Below are 17433 nucleotides of genomic sequence, written 5' to 3' on the forward strand. Positions count from 1 at the left end.
TAAGAAATATCATGAATAAATGGAATTAAAAAAAAATGAAACGTAGATGAATGGAATAAAGGAAGTTATGGAATAAAAAAAAATTGAATTCAATTCCACTCATTCCACGTATTCATGAGTTTTTTTTAATTATGAATGTTTTATAACTACATTTCATTTTTTCCAGACATTTCAAAAGGAATCATTGGAATGAGATTTATTTTTTGTTCCATTCAAATGGTAAAAAAAATTTGGAATCTACGTGAATAAATCATTCCAAACAATTTCATTCCAAAAACTTGTATCCAGTTGCATCCGATGTGTTATTGGAGAGATGCTTTCTTTATTTTAATGTTTTTTTTTCATTTTGATATAACATCGGAGATGTCCTTAACATGTTTAACGGTAAACCAAGTAACCAACTAATAACTTGAATGGTAAACGAAGTTTTTAGCTTAACCTATCGCTTTCAAAACTCTTCTACTTAATTTTTAGTGTTTTAAAAAAAATTAATCTATCAATTCTTAAGGTAGAAGTCACACTATATACAAAATCTACTTGCATAAATATTCATATATATATATATAGTGTTATCCTGTAGCAAGTATATAGTGTTATGCTGTAGCAAGTAGCCCAAAACAGTTATATATGTGGGAAAATTGTCTCTTAATAGAATTAATCATTACACAAACTAATCTCATCTAATATATGTTGGAAACTGAACTCGAAAGTCACATGCCTGAATGATTTAGCAAATAGAGAATAGATTTTCCATAAGAAGGATAAATCTTAGAAAAAAATATAAAATAGTATAAGAATTCTATGATAGAAGTGAATTTGATCCCGTGTGTGTTTATATAATAAAATTCCCTATAGGAAATATATATATATATATATATATATATATATTATTTTATTTATAAATTTAGAAACATAAATAATATTATATATCCTTTAAAATATAATAATTATAGTTAAAAGTACATTGGAGTAAAAATTGTACATCTATAATAGTTTTATTATAGAAGAAAATATAATATGGATTGGAGGTGGTGTTAAATATTAAGTGATGACACTGATCAAGTGATTATTCACTTAGTTATGACTTTGGGTAGTTATTCACAAAAACAAAATGATATATTGTACTTTTGTAAGATAACAAGACAAGAATGAGAATTGAGACATTTACATGAGAACAGCCAGTATAACTGTATAAGCCACCAACAAATTTATAATTTCTAAATTACAAGTATATAGATTACAAATACTATCCCAAGTTGGGTCATATAAACATATTACATTCAAATGAATATAAGAATATTTTCGGGAAAATATTAAAAATAAGAAAAGGGGAAAACAGAAGTCAAAGGGACCATGCTGATAAATGGAGGACAGGGTTCCCATCTCTTGTTTGTCTCCCCATCTCCACTGCCTCACGAGCCTTTGCTCTCTGCCAATTGTATTCCATTCAAATTCAGTACTTAGAGAAATAAGTAACTAATCACATTAGAGAATAGCTGTCACAGCAAACTACTATAACTTAAAGTCTTCACTACAAGAAAACAGCGGTATTCTGACGGACATTCCGACGGAAAATGAAATCCTCAGAATTTCCCGAGGAAATTCCGAGGAAATTCCGAGGAAACCCAAAATTTGGGTTTCCTCGGAATTTCCTCGGAATATACCGACGGAATTCCGAGGAAACATCAATCCGTCGGAATATTCCGAGGAAATTCCGAGGAAAAATGTATTCCTCGGAAAAAACCGACGGAATTCCGAGGAAACATCAATCCGTCGGAATATTCCGAGGAAATTCCGAGGAAATATTATAGGGATTTTACAAAATTCCGAGGAAATTCCGACGAACTAGTGATCGATCGATGCGTTTTTGGACATATACCCATCGATCGATCACATTGTTACGCTTTGGTCCATCTTAGTGATCGATCGATGCGTTTTTGGACATAAATCCATCGATCGATCCGTTTATAACAAAACATTCGAGATTTTGAAACCCCAAACACTAGTTCCTCGGAATTTCCTCGGAATATTCCGAGGAAATTCCGAGGAACACTTGATATCCTCAATCGATCGATGGGATAATCTCATCGATCGATCACATTCTTACGGCCCGGTGCATCTACGTGATCGATCGATGCGTTTTTGAATATATATACATCGATCGATGCGTTTATAAAAAAAAATTGACGTTTTGAAACCCCAAACACTAGTTCCTCGGAATTTCGTCGGAATATTCCGAGGAAATTCCGAGGAAGAAGAGGGTTTCCTCGGAATTCCCTCGGAATATTCCGAGGAAATTCCGAGGAAATAGGGTTTTTAAACCGAAAACAACGTTTTGCGGTTTGAATAACACCTATATAACCCTTATTAAGGGTCTTACGTTCATTATGAAGTCAAAAATTTGTTCCTTACGCTATAATAAACACTTTTCCGATTGTATGAACGAAATCCCCACAACATAAGAGAAACACTTATACACTTTAATGAACGGTAAAGGGAATACTTACAATTCGTTTTGAAATTTTTTATTTCATGGTTTATGCTCATCTATACAAAGAATCCTCAATGGTATGCATTACAATTGTATAATAAATGAAATACGGCAAAAAAAAATTGATGTTTTGAAACCCCAAACACTAGTTCCTCGGTATTTCCTCGGAATATTCCGAGGAAATTCCGAGGAACACTTGATATCCTCAATCGATCGATGGGATAATCTCATCGATCGATCACATTCTTACGGCCCGGTGCATCTACGTGATCGATCGATGCGTTTTTGAATATATATACATCGATCGATGCGTTTATAAAAAATAAATTGACGTTTTGAAACCCCAAACACTAGTTCCTCGGAATTTCCTCGGAATATTCCGAGGAAATTCCGAGGAACAATATAAATTAATAGAAATACATGCACAGGATATTTTTTTCCTCGAATTAATGAAAAAATGCCGAGGAAATTCCGACGGATATTTAAGTGGCCGTCGGAATTTCCTCGGAATATTTTCATTTAACCGGGCAAACAAGCCGCCAAATATTTCGCGAAAATTGAAATTGAAATACTGAGGGAATTCCGACGGAAAATATCCGTCGGACCCAAGGTTTTATAAACTTGAAACGCATCTTCTTCCCCATTTCTCTCTTCTTCCCATTTCTCTCTTCTTCCTCTCCGGCGATCTCTCTCTCCTTCCGGCGTTCTCCACCTTCTCTCGCGACGATCTCTCCGGCGAATCCTTTCCATTCCCTTGCAAATCATGTAAGGACCCTATCCCACTCTCTTAGGTCCTATTTGTTAGGTTTTTAAGTAGATTTGATGATTTTAGAAGGTTTTTGATAGATTTTTGTTAGGGTGATTGGTTAGGATTGTGATTTGTTGTGTAATAGGTTTAGAATTGTGATTTGGTTGTGTTGAATTGATTTAGAACTTTTTTTTATAAATTGTTCATTATTTTTGTATTTACAAAACGTTTTTTCTATATAAATTCGATTTTACAAAACGTTTTTTGTATATAAATTCGATTTTTGGATTTATAAAAGATGATTTCATATTTATTAAAATATTTATATTTATTAAAACTAATTTTGTATTTATAAAACATTTTTTTGATTTATAAACACTATTGTTTTTATTTTTGTATTTATAAAAACTATTTTTAAATATACAAACCGTTCTTTGTATATAAATTCGATTTTTGGATTTATAAAAGATGATTTCATATTTTAAAATTAATTTTGTATTTATAAAATATTTTTTTTGATTTAAAAACACTATTTTATTGTTTTTTGTATTTATAAAAACTATTTTGTATTTATAAAAAGATGATTTCATATCTATAAAAATATTTATATTTATAAAACTAATTTTGTATTTATAAAACATTTTTTGATTTATAAACACTCTTTTATTATTTTTTGTATTTATAAAAACTATTTTGTATTTATAAAAAGATGATTTCATATTTATTAAAACTAATTTTGTATTTATAAAACATTTTTTTATTTATAAAAACTATTTTATTATTTTTTGTATTTTAAATATGTTTTCTATTTCAATTTTAATTTTATATTTTCGAATTTCAATTTAAAAAAATAAATTTATAATTTTTTTTTTAATTTTAGAAATATTCCGAGGAAGTTTATCCCTCGGAATATTCCGACGACATCTTCCTCGGAATATTCCGAGGAATTTCCGACGAACTTGTGGTCCTCGGAAATTCCGAGGAAATAGGGTTTCCTCGGAATTCCGTCGGAAATTTCCGAGGGATTTCCGAGGAAATATGAATTTCCGAGGAGTTATTTCCGAGGATTTTTTTCGTCGGTATGTCGTCGGAATAGCGTTATTCCGACGACATACCGACGATTTTTTCCCTCAGTATGCCGTTGTTTTCTTGTAGTGCTTGATTTAAGATCAATTACGCAAAGGCCGCACCGGACCAGATCGGAATTGTCAAACAGTCAATTTTCACTGTGGGTTAATTAGTATGCATGATGATAATTTACTAAGCCGAACCGAAATCATAAACATAAAACATATACTTGAATAAAGTTCACGAGAACCGATTTTATCAAACACATACTGGACCACGGCCACTAATAATCTGTTTGTACCTGCATGGAATCAACAGCATCGGTCTCTGAGTTGAAGTCATAAAACGAGCTTGCAGCAGTGAGTTTCATCGAGAGAAGCTGAATCCACATACAACAAAAACAAGAATGAGTAAAAGTTTAACCTAAATCATTACATATTAACTAAAGATTTTTTGATTAGTAACCTCGACTTGATTTTGTAGAGACTGGACATAATTTATAATCTCGTCAAGCATCGTAGCCATTCCCATACTCTGCAGAAACATGTATGCACACTCTCATTGTCACCAAACAAAAAAAACTCGATATAAAAATTACATTTGGATTTACTCATATTTGTTCCATTCATTACCTTATAACATCCGGGAACAATATCTTGCAAGCATCTCAATCTCTCGTTAATTTTCCCTCGCCGAACCTGAAAATTTGTTATTAATGAATAAACCACGGACGTTTATTTTTGTATATAACAAACTAATAATAATTAAGCAGCTTTACCCTCTCTGCTAAGCTGTGGCTATCAGTGGCTTGACCTCTTCTGGCTCTCACATGAACAACTTCTCTCTCTTTCTCTTCTTCTTGATTCTTCTTCTTCAACCTTTTCCATCTTCTCGAACAACCCTAAAAATTTTGATGAGAAAAAACAAAAATCATTAAAATGAAAGCGTTAACAGAACAAAAAATAATAAAAAAATAAAATTAGGGTTTTGAGATTAATCACAGTTTCGGTGGTATTGATATTCAGCTGATCAGAGACGCTACTATTCTCCGATGAAGACAAAGGTTGCAACAAAGCTTTTCTCTTCTTGGTCTCGTCGACGTTGTTGTGACTGGAATGATACAAAGTTGAAGTCGCGGAGAGATTATTATCACTGCCTGGATATTTCCCGGGAAGATCATGTAGTTGTTGTGGATGACGATGATGAAGGAAGAGAGAGTCGAGGCTAGTGGAGAAAGGAGGAAACGTTTGAAACTGAAGGTTACTGCTAATGTTGTTGTTATTATTTAGATCTGCAGCTTGAGTCATGGAAGAATATATATCCATGGCTATTGTCTGAAACTCGGAAGATAGGTTCTCGAAATTCGCCATTTTGATATAATGAATTGAGATATCAGTTTGAATTGGTTTATGATACAAAGCTTAAGACATTTATATTGATCATTTGGAGTTTTTTTAATTTTGTTTTATAGTTATTTTGATTTAATAATGGAGAAAAAGAAATGTGGAATGAGACTAAAGAAATAAAGGGAGAGACACGTGGGCAAGTGAACCTTCTGGGATTTGTGTGTCGGGAAGATATGGCCAAACAAGAGAAGTGGGTCCATTGTTTTGGTTGTGGGTCCTACAAGGCTTCTCTCTTTGCAAGGGGGAAGAACTAAACATATTTATTTATAGTTTGGTTGTAAGGTTAAGAAATAGTTTGGTTGTCTTTTAATTAATTTTTAATATTTTGGGAAGCCAATGAAATGGATGTAGTCAAACTAAGTTCATGTCAAAGCTTAGCTTAATAAAAATGTTAAAATATTTTTATAGGGAGGGTTTTATGTTGGCATATTGGGTAAAACATCACATCCATTTGCCAACTTATGCTTCCAAATGGCTAATGCCAAGAAATCGACAGAACTTAAAAAAGTATATGTATATGAGATAGAAGGAAAAGAACTTGTGGAATATGGAGACGAGTGAAAACATGTAGTAAGAAGTTGGAGTTGTGTATTGAGTAAAAAACAGGGATTCTGGTATTTCTTTTTAATATAAAACCGAAGTTGACGATATATATAGTTTTGTATCTTTATATATTTATGTAAATTTTGTCAGTTACCAAATAATATATCTAGGTAAGAAAATAATTTATCGACATTTGTTGAGTTTTTGTCCTTTTTGATGATCAAACACTAAGTTATAGGGAAGAGTTAGGTTGCAACAAAGGTCAGTATTTAGTTGGGTCATTGCTTCAATTATGAGTGGTGGAGGGATATGATTGACATGCAATTACATCCATTCAAGACGACTTACCCTCTAACTTGTTCATTATTAGAAGTAGCAAAGCATCTACTCCCTCAACTGGTGTGCTTTAATTAGGAAATTTTGGAAGCAAAAAGTTAGGCTTCAAACTCGTAATATATATATATAGTTTGTGACGTTTTTGAATTTCAGTGATCGATCATCCTTGGTTGATTATTAACATTGATTTGATGCCATTATATGATTAAAAATGAAAACATATATATTTTTTTAATAAATTTTAAATTTTATTCATCAAAAAGCCTGTTTACAACTTTTGTGAACCTGATTTTTACAAAACCTCAAACTTCATAAACTTCTTAATTACTTTTAAACTCTTGTTTGAAACCAAAATTGAAGAGCACCATCCATGTCCCTTCCTCCTTTCATTCTTAACAGGCTAAGTTTGTTTCTAACGGCTTTATCCGTGAGTTTCTTAAGTGTAGACATAGGCATTGGCCTTTTCCCATGCATGATCCTATTTCTTTCTCTCCTTATTGCATAGACAGCAGCTTGAAATGAAAACATATTATATCAATATTCAGCGAAATAAATAACCATGACGTTAAAAAACTTTATTTATCTAAACCTAAAAGATGGTGAAATGACTATTATTATGGCAGCATTCCATGCTTGATACAATTTTCTGGATTATTTTTCTACCCGAGTCTCCAAGATGGCTGGTTAGTCATATGAATCATTATACATCTCTGTAGACTGTAGTTAGTTCACCAATTTTCTGTAATTAAAGAAAATGAAAACTTTGTATGTAATTTTTTTTGTTATTCTGCATACTTTAATTTTGTGAGTAGTAAAATCATGCAAAATAACTGATTTAATTACTCCAGTAGCTAATATGGAAATGAGCCTTTACAAAGTTAAATTTGAACATGTGCTAGTCTACATAGTACATAGGCATAGTTGAATGTTCTAAACAAGAGCATGGATCTATCAACAGTGGAGACTGTATTTATTTATGAAACTCAGATCATATATACATTCCCAAAAAGTATCATCTATTACATAACACAAACACCAATCTCTAACTGTTCAGTTAACAAGTTTAAGCATTAATAGACATACAAATGTTAGTGTCCGTGTGACTAATTTACTTACTGTCCCATTTCACCATTACACTATTAGGAGACTGTACAACCAACGGTCCACTCTTATCCCCATTTGAATCACCATCCATATTCGAACCAAACCCATTGTTTTCTATCTTCGTCAACGTCTCCATCACGTGCGACATACACGGCCTAAGATCTTTATCCGACTGCAAGCATTGAAACGCAAGCTCAGCTACTGCGATCACTGTCTCTTTCACCCTTGTATCCCTGTCGAACCCGAGTGAAGGATCCACCATTTCGTGGAGTTTGTGGCTCTGTATTTTAACTACTGCCATATTCGAGAGGTTGATCTCTTGGCGCGTTCTCGTGATGTCTACAGCTGGAAGCGAGGAGATAAGCTCCATCAACACTACCGCGAAGCTGTACACGTCGCTTTTCTTGGAGAGTTGATAGCATAGGTGGTAATCTGGATCGACATAGCCTGGAGTTCCTTGTGGAGCGGTTGATACGTGTGTTTTATCCATTGGAAACAGTCTCGAAAGTCCAAAATCCGCAACCTAAATGTCGAGAAACAAGCAAAAATATGTTAAAGAAGTTAACGTTGGAAAGTTTATGATCAGACCAAATCTTTGAATCACTTTGGTCCCGATTAGACCGGTAGAGTTGGTCCACTAGACATAGCAGTGTTCCAAAATACGTATATATGCGGCGCATATGTGGTAGTCTACGATGGCGTTTTAACCTTATACAGTTTTAATTTTATACGGATTTATATAATTTGATTGAATAATAGTGTTTCAGATATTATAAGATCTAGACAATTAGACGGATTTTAAGCATACTTAAAATCTAAACTATTGATATTATTATGTAACTTTAAAATGTTAGTATTTATTAACAATTGTTACTTATTTTATATATTTATATGATTATAGTTACTTGTTTGCAGAATAATTTTAAACTTATCATTTAATATATTTAAAATGTTTTTCATTTTTATATTTTAAAAACCACTTGTATATGTTAAAATGTATGTTATACATAAATTTTGTATTTCAAGAATTTTATGTTCATATTTTAAAAACTAATGTATATATTAATTTTATATTTATATTCCATATGAAAATATATTTCTGTTTAGGCTCGTTTAGATAGGCTTTAGAGGTTTTCATGCCGCTTAAAGAGACGCACATTTTAGAACACTACTTATAAGTAATAGCTAGAATGTGAGTTACTGACCTTAACATTGAAGTTTTGGTCGAGTAGGATGTTATTGGACTTAACATCACGGTGGATGATCTTGGAGGCGTGGAGATATTTCAAAGCAGAGGCGGTTTCAACAGCGATCTTGAGCCGAGTAGACCAAGGAAGTAAACTCGGGTTAGCCTGTGGACCATGTAGATGATCAGCTAACGTGCCGTTTGCGACATACTCGTACACTAGCAATAACTCCCGACTTTGTTTCGAGGAGCATCCAAAGAGAGACACGAGGTTCGGATGTCGTAACCCTGTTAAGATCTCAACTTCGTTCCTGAACTGCTCTGCTCTTTTGATGTTGTTATCGTATAACCGTTTCACAGCTACGCTTCGTCCATCTTTAAGCTTACCGTAGTAGACAGTACCAAAGCCTCCATCGCCTAGCTCTTTAGATGGGTCGAAGTTACTAGTGGCTTCTTCGAGTTCTTCGTAAGAGAAAAGACGAACACCAACTAACATATCCTCTGCTTTTTCAACGTCTGATGACTTTGAAGAAGGTTCTGAGGATTTGTTTCTTGGAAGCAGTGTTGAAGAAGTTCTGTAACTTTTGGTTTTTCTACGATGGTACACAAACCAACCTATGCTCGCTATCGCTAGTCCCACGGTTACTGCGACAACACCTGCGTGGGACAAAAGCATATGTTTTGTAATTTGTGAGACTTGAAAGACAGAATATAGAAGAAAAGGTTTTGGGCTTTATTATAAATGCAATCGGTTTTGATGGTTTTAATTTTAAGGTGCAAACCATATTACACCCTATGAATGTTGACTATATAGGGGTGTTCAATCCGGATATCGGTTCGGTTTCGGTTCGGTTTTTTCGGTTTTTCGGTATTTCGGTTAGTAAAATATAACTACCATTCTAAATCCATATTTACTTCGGTTCGGTTCGGTTTATATACCGTCGGTTTTCGGTTTATTCGGTTTTATACCAAAAAACATAATTCTTTATTTTGGGATCATATTATATGAATTTTAGAGTCTTGTTGTCAACACATTCATTTATTAAAAAATATTATAAGTTTAAATAAAAGAACAAAAATAAAAAATGTTTATATCATCTAATAAAATAATCAAATCTATAATTAAAATCAAAGCTCAAAATTTTGATAATAAAAATAAAAAACAAAAAATAAAACAGAAGCACGAAGCACAAAAAATAAGTTATTATATTCTTTCATATTTTGCGTTCATTAAAATCATGTTTATTATATTAAACACGAAACTCTATTCGTTTATAGATAAAAAAGAAAATTGTGAAGAATTTCCACTAATTGTTATCATCAAATTTATAATCTTAATTTCAATTTAGTCAATGCTAAATTAAAGCAAAAAGATCAAAAGAAGACTAAAAAAATAAGAAGCATGTTTGCGATGAATTGTTATTTAATTATAGTCCAAGTGTTTTACAAATCAGGACTATTTTATTACTGTAAAAAATATGGTAATAGTTATTAGCAAAAAAATTAACTTATGATTTTCATACGTTGTTATAAAATATATACATATTTACATGTTTCTATTTTTAAATCGGTTTTATTCGATTTTATCGGTTATATACCGAACCATATCCAAATCCTACGGTTTTTTTAAAATCAAATCCATTCGGTTTGTATGGTATATACCAAATCCAAACCATATTATCTATTTCGGTTCGGTTCGGTTCGGTACGGTTCGGTTTTGCCATATTGAACAGCCCTAACTATATTACAAAGAACAACCCCTGATGTGAATATACCCTGCGTGGATAGTTATATTCACCTCACTTTTTGTAACCAACCAAAGTGCCATGTAGGATTAGTTAAAAAAGGCAATAATTTTTTTAAAAAAAAATAGCTGAAAAAACAACACCAACTTTAATACCATTTAAAAAAATCCGAGATTCTAAAAAATCTAAAATCTAAACCCTAAACCTCAAATCCTAAACTCTAAACCCAAATCCTAAACCCTAAATCCTAAACTTTAAACTCAAATCCTAAACCCTAAAATCTAAACCCAAAATCCTAAGCTCTAAATCCAAAAATCTAAACAATAAACCCTAAACCATCAATTCTAACCCCTAAACTCTAAACCTTGAATTTTAAACCCTAAACCCAGAACTCTAAACCATAAACCCGAACTATGATCAAGTAATGCGTTTAGGGTTTAATTTAGGGTTGTGTTTAGGGTTTAGGATTTAGGATTTAGGGTTAGAGTTTAGGGTTTAGGGTTTAGAATTTTGGGTTTAGAGTTTTTAGGGTTTAGAATTTTGAGTTTACGATTTAGAGTTTTGGGTTTAGGGTTTAGGATTTGGGGTTTAAAGTTTAAAGTTTAGATTTTAGGTTTTGGGTTTAGATTTTTGATTTTTAGAGTTTCAGATTTTGCAGACGGTTTTAACGTTGGTGTTGTTTTTCTCAGCCATTTATTTTTTAATTTTATTACCTTTTTAACTAATCCTACGTGGTATTTTGGTTGGATATAAATGGTGAGGTGAATTTAAGCATTCACCCTAGGGGTGAACCTAAGTATTGTTCTATTACAAATACAGAAAAAAAAATTAGAACGTGGAAATATACTTACTTATGACAATCTTCAACTTCCAGTCGATACCACCTGAAATACAAATAAACAAACCAATACAACCTTAATCAGATTTGAGCATTCTCTAGAACACAAAACTGATGCATGACTAGATATTTTAACAACCAACTTGAGATTAAACAAAGGCTAATATAAGGGTTGTTATTAATAGAACTAAAGCATAGAATATATGTCAGAGAATCAATTAGACGTCGATGCACTGGTTACCCTTCCTGCAAGTATTATGAATGTTAGGTCCATCAGGACACAAGCAAACGAACTCCTTATCATCAGTCCCACATCGCCCGCCACTGCTATTGCAGCGGACGCAGCTGTGTGCAGTCCAATTCAGAACAAAACCTATCTTCAAGATCTCGGCAAAAGACATTCTTGACAACAGGTCCACATCAGACTTGTCACTAGCTGAAACAGGAACATCAACTTATTTCTCACACGACCCGGATGCAAAAGAAATCTCTTTCCCCGGAGTTTTCTTCTGGAAGACCCCAAAAGATGGAAGACTCGTGTTGCCGGAACAAGTAAGAGGGTATGTCTTAAAATCCTCCAACAGGCTGCCAGAGCAATGGTAAAGTATGGAGAAATTGATATTAGAGGGGATCACTGAGAAAGGAGTCCTATGGAGGGTAAGATTATGCATAGGGCTAGGACATGGATCACGAGACACCCTTGAGTTGACGACATGTAGCGACTGATTCGAGTAAGATATGTTCTTGATGATGTACTCCTCACCGGAGATCCCGAGAAGAGGAAGCTCTTGCTCATCGTCACAAGTGAGTTCGAAACTGGGATAGCCGCAAAAGGGTTCTTGCTTGCGTGATAGGTAGAACGGAAAGGAGATCTTGGGACCTGTGCCACATGATTGTGGCTCACAGGCTTCAAACTTTGGATCAAGAGAGAAGGTTTGAGTAGCTAATAATATGAAGTGTAAGATGAAAGTGAAGAAGAGTTTGTGAAGGGATGTGTAGCAGAAACGTGGAGGAATCATGTTGAGGATGAGAACAAGAAAATGAGATAACAACAAGAAGAAGAGAACAAAAGAGAGAAACAAACTAAAAAAGGGTTTTCAAAGGAGTGGGTGAGAGAGTTAGAGTTTGTTCAACTAGTGTGTGTAAAGAGTATAAAATTAATTTATTTTAATAAAGAAAACAAAGACTACAATTTGACTTGAAACTAATAATTCTGGCAGGTCGAAGATGACCCACAATTTTTTTACAAATGGGAGTGCTCTTAGTTCTAAAATTAGAAGAGTCATGGTAATGGTAGGCAATAATGGAAAGAGATCTTTTTTTTTTTTTGGGTAGAGCGGGTCGGTTAGGGTCGTCGGTCTCCTCGCAGAAACTTCAACCACAAGGAAAATTCTGCATACTTTCATTAAATACGGACTACGAAAAAAACAAACGGGCCCAAAATAACTGAGAAATGAGTTTCTCAGTTAGTGAGTCTTCCGTTCTCAAACCTACTTTCTGTTGATTCAGGAGATCTGGCCGGTTGAGCGCTTTCTAGCAGCACCAAATACCAGCCCATTAAAAACCCAAGAATTGATTGTCTGGGTCGACGAAAGACCAGCTGTTATATCGTCTTTCTGGATCGAAGACGATTATATTTCAATATATATATGAATAAAAAGATATGTGAAAATCGGGAAATTTGCACCCACAAAAAACGAGTCACGTTGGAAAAAGTCAAGTGGGCATTAAAAAAGGTTGGGTCAAAAACGACTACAATTCTCTATCGACTGGTCAAAGTATACGTTCTATGTGCAGAAACGGACTCACCTTTGTCGTCATTACAGGATCGATTGTGAGGCTTGTCTGAACACAGACACTGGAAGTTTCCCGACTCTGACTCCGAGCCACAAATCCCACTGGAATTAAAACAACCTTGGCAAACTCTGTCGTCTATATTGTACCTCAATTCGAACCCTTCTTCCATATGAATCGTCAAATTCGTGTCATCGTACTGAAGAAGAGCGTTCTTAGCAGACGCAGATATCGGAATCTCTCCAACCTTGCTACAGTTGTGGGTATAATTAGACGATCCAAAGAAATGATATGTAACCGTCTCCGTATAGTTTTTTTGGCAAGTAATTGTTGACAGCGCGTGGACCGGGTCACCTGAAGAGCAATCGAATAGATCGATGGTCTCGGTGTTATGGCTTAAAGAGAACCAATCATCCCCCGTGAAGTTCAACATCTTTGGGCAGCGACCTTCGAACACACTCTCATCGGCTACGGTGATTGTCTTATTATCCAGATTCGCAGAAACAACGCGAAATCTGAGATCCTTAATCTCTATGTTTAGGTTTTGTCTCTCCGTACAGGTAAGCTCGAACTCTGTATTGCCGCAGAATTTTGGTCTGCCGATTTCTTGTCCCCAAAATGGGTAAGTGATGTTGTTCTGGAACACCGACGATCCAGATACGCATCTCAGAGGTAATCGACACTCCTCGTACTGTCTATCGGCGGAGAAGCAAGACAGGAAGGAAGCAACGGAGAAGAGGAAGAAGGTGAGGAGGTGAAGAGAGATGGACATTGGTTATGTCTTGACGAAGACTAATAAAATAAGCTTTCTGCGTTTGTTGTGTCTTGTGTGGCTTTGCGGGTTTTAATGGAAGATTGGTCAAAACGATCAGTGACGGTGATGATGACGTTTCTAACTTTTTAATCACTAGTTAATTACAAATCGTCATTATGTTTATAATGTTTGTTTGACTCATTATCTTTTAGTCTAAGATTTTCTATAAAAAATAATGGACAATTGAATCAATGTTTACTTCGAACCAATGTGAAGCGAATATTTTTGGTATGCCTTCTAAAAGGGCAAGTGATCCAATTGTCGACGTAACTGTAGAACTAAAAGACACACTAGAACTTATATCTTTTTCTAAAGATTAAATTGATTCAACTAACGGTTTACACATGATTTTGGAACCTTAGACGAGTTCCATCGGTTGCTTTTTGATAGGGTTCTTAAAAAAATTAAATATTAAAATAATAGCATAAAGAGAAAGACTGTTTGAAAAGGTTCTTTGCAAAGAATTTTTAGAAACGGTTTTACAACACAAGTTGTCATATGTCATGGTATAAATGGCTTATCATTTACAAACAAAATAAAAGCTAATCAGAAATTTTATTATGTTGTAATATTAATATTTAATGGTTAATATACTGATTTTTAGAACTTCACTGATGGTGATGCTCTTCAAGCCACATAACTTCTGGAGACTGAGCCAGAGGATGAAAGAGTAATCCTTGGAGACAACATTAACTAGCGAACATCATATATAAGTTTCGAGAGCCAAAGATAAATACTGACTGTTTGATTGGTAGATGCTCAAGTTTTGGATTTTCTTTTGCTTTAAATTATGAGTTGTAGAATTTGTGGCTTTAGATTTAAATTTTACTGCTTTAGAGTTATTTCAAAATTTAAAAAACACTAAACATAAAGTTGTAGAAAAATTAATTTTTAAAGCTAATATATTTTGGGATGTAGCTTTAGATTATTTTATTAAAACTTGATTGATTTGATTTTATTGATGTAGAAAAAACTGAAGTTGTGTAAAGTACTCACAGACCATCACCAATCACTCTTTTAAAGTTAAGATTATACAAAATTTAAAACAAATCCAACAACACAATACACTAAAACAATTGAACATTAAACGGGCAAAGAAGGAAAAGAATGACAAAACAATCACATATCGAACTTATTGATGGAGTTCAAGGCTACTCTTTATAAAGTTTCCCTCTGTGAAATTCCAAAAGATGCCCAAGTAACAGGGTATGTGGTAAAATCCTTCACAGTTTGTTAGAGCAATTGTAAAGTATGGAGGAGTTAATACTAGAGGGGCTCTTTCGGAAAGGAATTCTATGGAGTGTAAGAGCGTAATTACCGCTGAGTTTTATGGCACGGTTTCTTAAGAATTTTTTTTTTATTTTTATTTTTATTTTTTTTTGTCTAAAAAAAAAATTTTAAATCGAACCAATTGGGCCGCCACGTGTCAGTGGGGTCCGCGAACAGTGCAAGAAACACTCCAAAATCGGTCTTTATTTCATTACTTCTGTAACAAATTCTTACTCTTTTTGTGGGATCCACGCCATTAGAAACCCAATAACCATCTGCGATAATGGTGGCCTAAGACTATGCATAGGACTCGGATATGGATCATACGAGACACAATTGAGTTGACCACATGTAACGACTGATTCGAGTAAGATATAATCCTCACCGGCGATCCCAAGAACATGAAGCTCTTGGCATCGTCACAAGTGGAAAACGATTCCAACGTGTCTTGTCTTACAAGAAGACCACGTTCAAAAAGTCAAGTGGGCATTAACTAAAAATATTAGTTAAAGGTTACAATTCTCTATTTACTAGTCAAAGTATGTTGGATATCAAATAAAGTTCCTGGAAGTTTAGATAAGAAGTGTCTAATATATAAAAAGTTTTTATCTCTAATTAGTACGATGTCTTTTCAAAAGAAACCAAAACAAATCCATGTAGCCAGCATCTTATGCTAAAATGGACAATATCGTACTAATCAGACAATACATAATTGGATTCCTATGAGATAACACAAAGCCAAAAAATTGGTATAAGAGCCAGGTTTGATGAAGATACCATTCAAGTATGAATAGAGACCCTTCAAAACTAGTACAGAACATCATGGAACATGTGTTCTTGAGTAGTCTATGTGTAGAATCAATCGTTCTATGGAACTAATCTTAAATGTAATGGTGGCAACTATCTAAACGCAATCTAAAACAAATATTGTCAACGAAAAAATAAACCTAATCTAAAATAAAACAAAACAAAACAAAGGACTAAACTAACCTTCGTCCTTGCAGGAGGACTTGTGAGGCCTGTCTGGACACAGACACCGGAATTTTCCGGACGTTGAATCCGAACCACAAACCCCAGTGGAATTGGTACAATCTCTGCAAACTTGATCGTCTATGATGTACCTCAATTCGAAACCTCCTTGCAAAGCTTCCATCAGAGTTGTTTCGAAGTCGTGAAGAGCGTTTTTAGCGGATTTAAGCACCGGGATTTCTCCAGCCTTCTTATAACCATGATCAGAAACATTTGGTGGAAGGAAAAGATATGTTATCTTATACCCGTCGCTTCCTGTGCAAGTAATATTTGGCAGAGATGTTGTTGATATGTTGGGATCGGAGCAAGTGTGTAGATCCATCTTCTCGGTGTTAGGGTTTAATGTGAACTGATCGTCCCCGTTGAAGTCCCAAGTCTTTGGGCAACCACCATCCTCGAACAAACTCTCATCTGCTACGGTGATTGTATTATTCTCCTGTTTCGTGGAAACAACTCGAAGCATAAGATCAGCGATCTCTAAGGTTAGAGTTTGATAATCATCATTACAGGAGAGTTCGAACGGTGGTCGGCCGCAGTAAACGGGTTTGTCGATGTCAGCTCCCCAGAACGGGTACGTGATGTTGTTTGAGAACACCGACGGTTTATGTCCGCATCTCAGAGGAGATGATAAGCACTTCTCGTACCGTTGATCGACGGAGAAGCACAAAGGGAGGCCAACGACAAAGAAGAAGACGATGGTGGTGATGAGAAGAATAGAGATGGACATTGCGTTTTGACGATAGACTAAACAACAAGAAGTTAATGCCTTTTTGTTTGTTTTTGAGTGGTTTTTGAAGACTTTATGGAGTTTTGGTCAAATATGATCGTGTCGACTTCTTGTTACTTACGATGATTTAGATCGTTTGTGAGTGATCACAGAGAAGATAAATATTTTTCAATATATAAGCGGCCAGGTATTCCATTCACATCTTTAATGGTTATTTGACTTGTTTCATGACATAGGTAAGTGAAGGCGACATGATAGTCGTTACTTGTTACCCATTGTATTCATTTGTCTTGCAAAACTCACTTTTACCTCTGGAAGCACTGTGGCCTAGTGGT

At 34.4% G+C, this 17433-nt stretch overlaps 2 protein-coding genes across 3 annotated transcripts; both read right to left on the reverse strand.

Moving 5' to 3' along the window:
• Positions 1-1190: 1190 nt before the first annotated feature.
• LOC106427111 (transcription factor BEE 1-like) lies at positions 1191-5761 on the reverse strand. Its single transcript, XM_013867844.3, has 6 exons — positions 5309-5761; positions 5086-5208; positions 4940-5005; positions 4773-4841; positions 4609-4686; positions 1191-1429 (listed from the first exon to the last, which is right to left on the reverse strand). The coding sequence occupies exons 1-6, from the start codon at positions 5675-5677 to the stop codon at positions 1343-1345; spliced, it is 792 nt and encodes a 263-aa protein (XP_013723298.3). The 5' UTR covers positions 5678-5761; the 3' UTR covers positions 1191-1342.
• Positions 5762-7535: 1774 nt separating this feature from the next.
• Positions 7536-17113, reverse strand: LOC106427162 (LEAF RUST 10 DISEASE-RESISTANCE LOCUS RECEPTOR-LIKE PROTEIN KINASE-like 1.2). Of its 2 annotated transcripts, none has more exons than XM_048758226.1 (4): positions 16333-17113; positions 11479-11511; positions 8902-9539; positions 7536-8219 (listed from the first exon to the last, which is right to left on the reverse strand). In XM_048758226.1, exons 1-4 carry the CDS (start codon positions 17096-17098, stop codon positions 7701-7703), a joined length of 1956 nt encoding a protein of 651 aa, XP_048614183.1. In that variant the 5' UTR covers positions 17099-17113; the 3' UTR covers positions 7536-7700. The 2 variants fall into 2 exon arrangements, with proteins under 2 accessions (XP_048614183.1, XP_048614184.1); XM_048758227.1 differs by lacking the exon at positions 16333-17113 and adding an exon at positions 13275-14303.
• Positions 17114-17433: the final 320 nt, after the last annotated feature.

Source organism: Brassica napus, chromosome C5 (genome assembly GCF_020379485.1).
Source record: "Brassica napus cultivar Da-Ae chromosome C5, Da-Ae, whole genome shotgun sequence".
In the NCBI taxonomy this organism is placed as follows: domain Eukaryota; kingdom Viridiplantae; phylum Streptophyta; class Magnoliopsida; order Brassicales; family Brassicaceae; genus Brassica; species Brassica napus.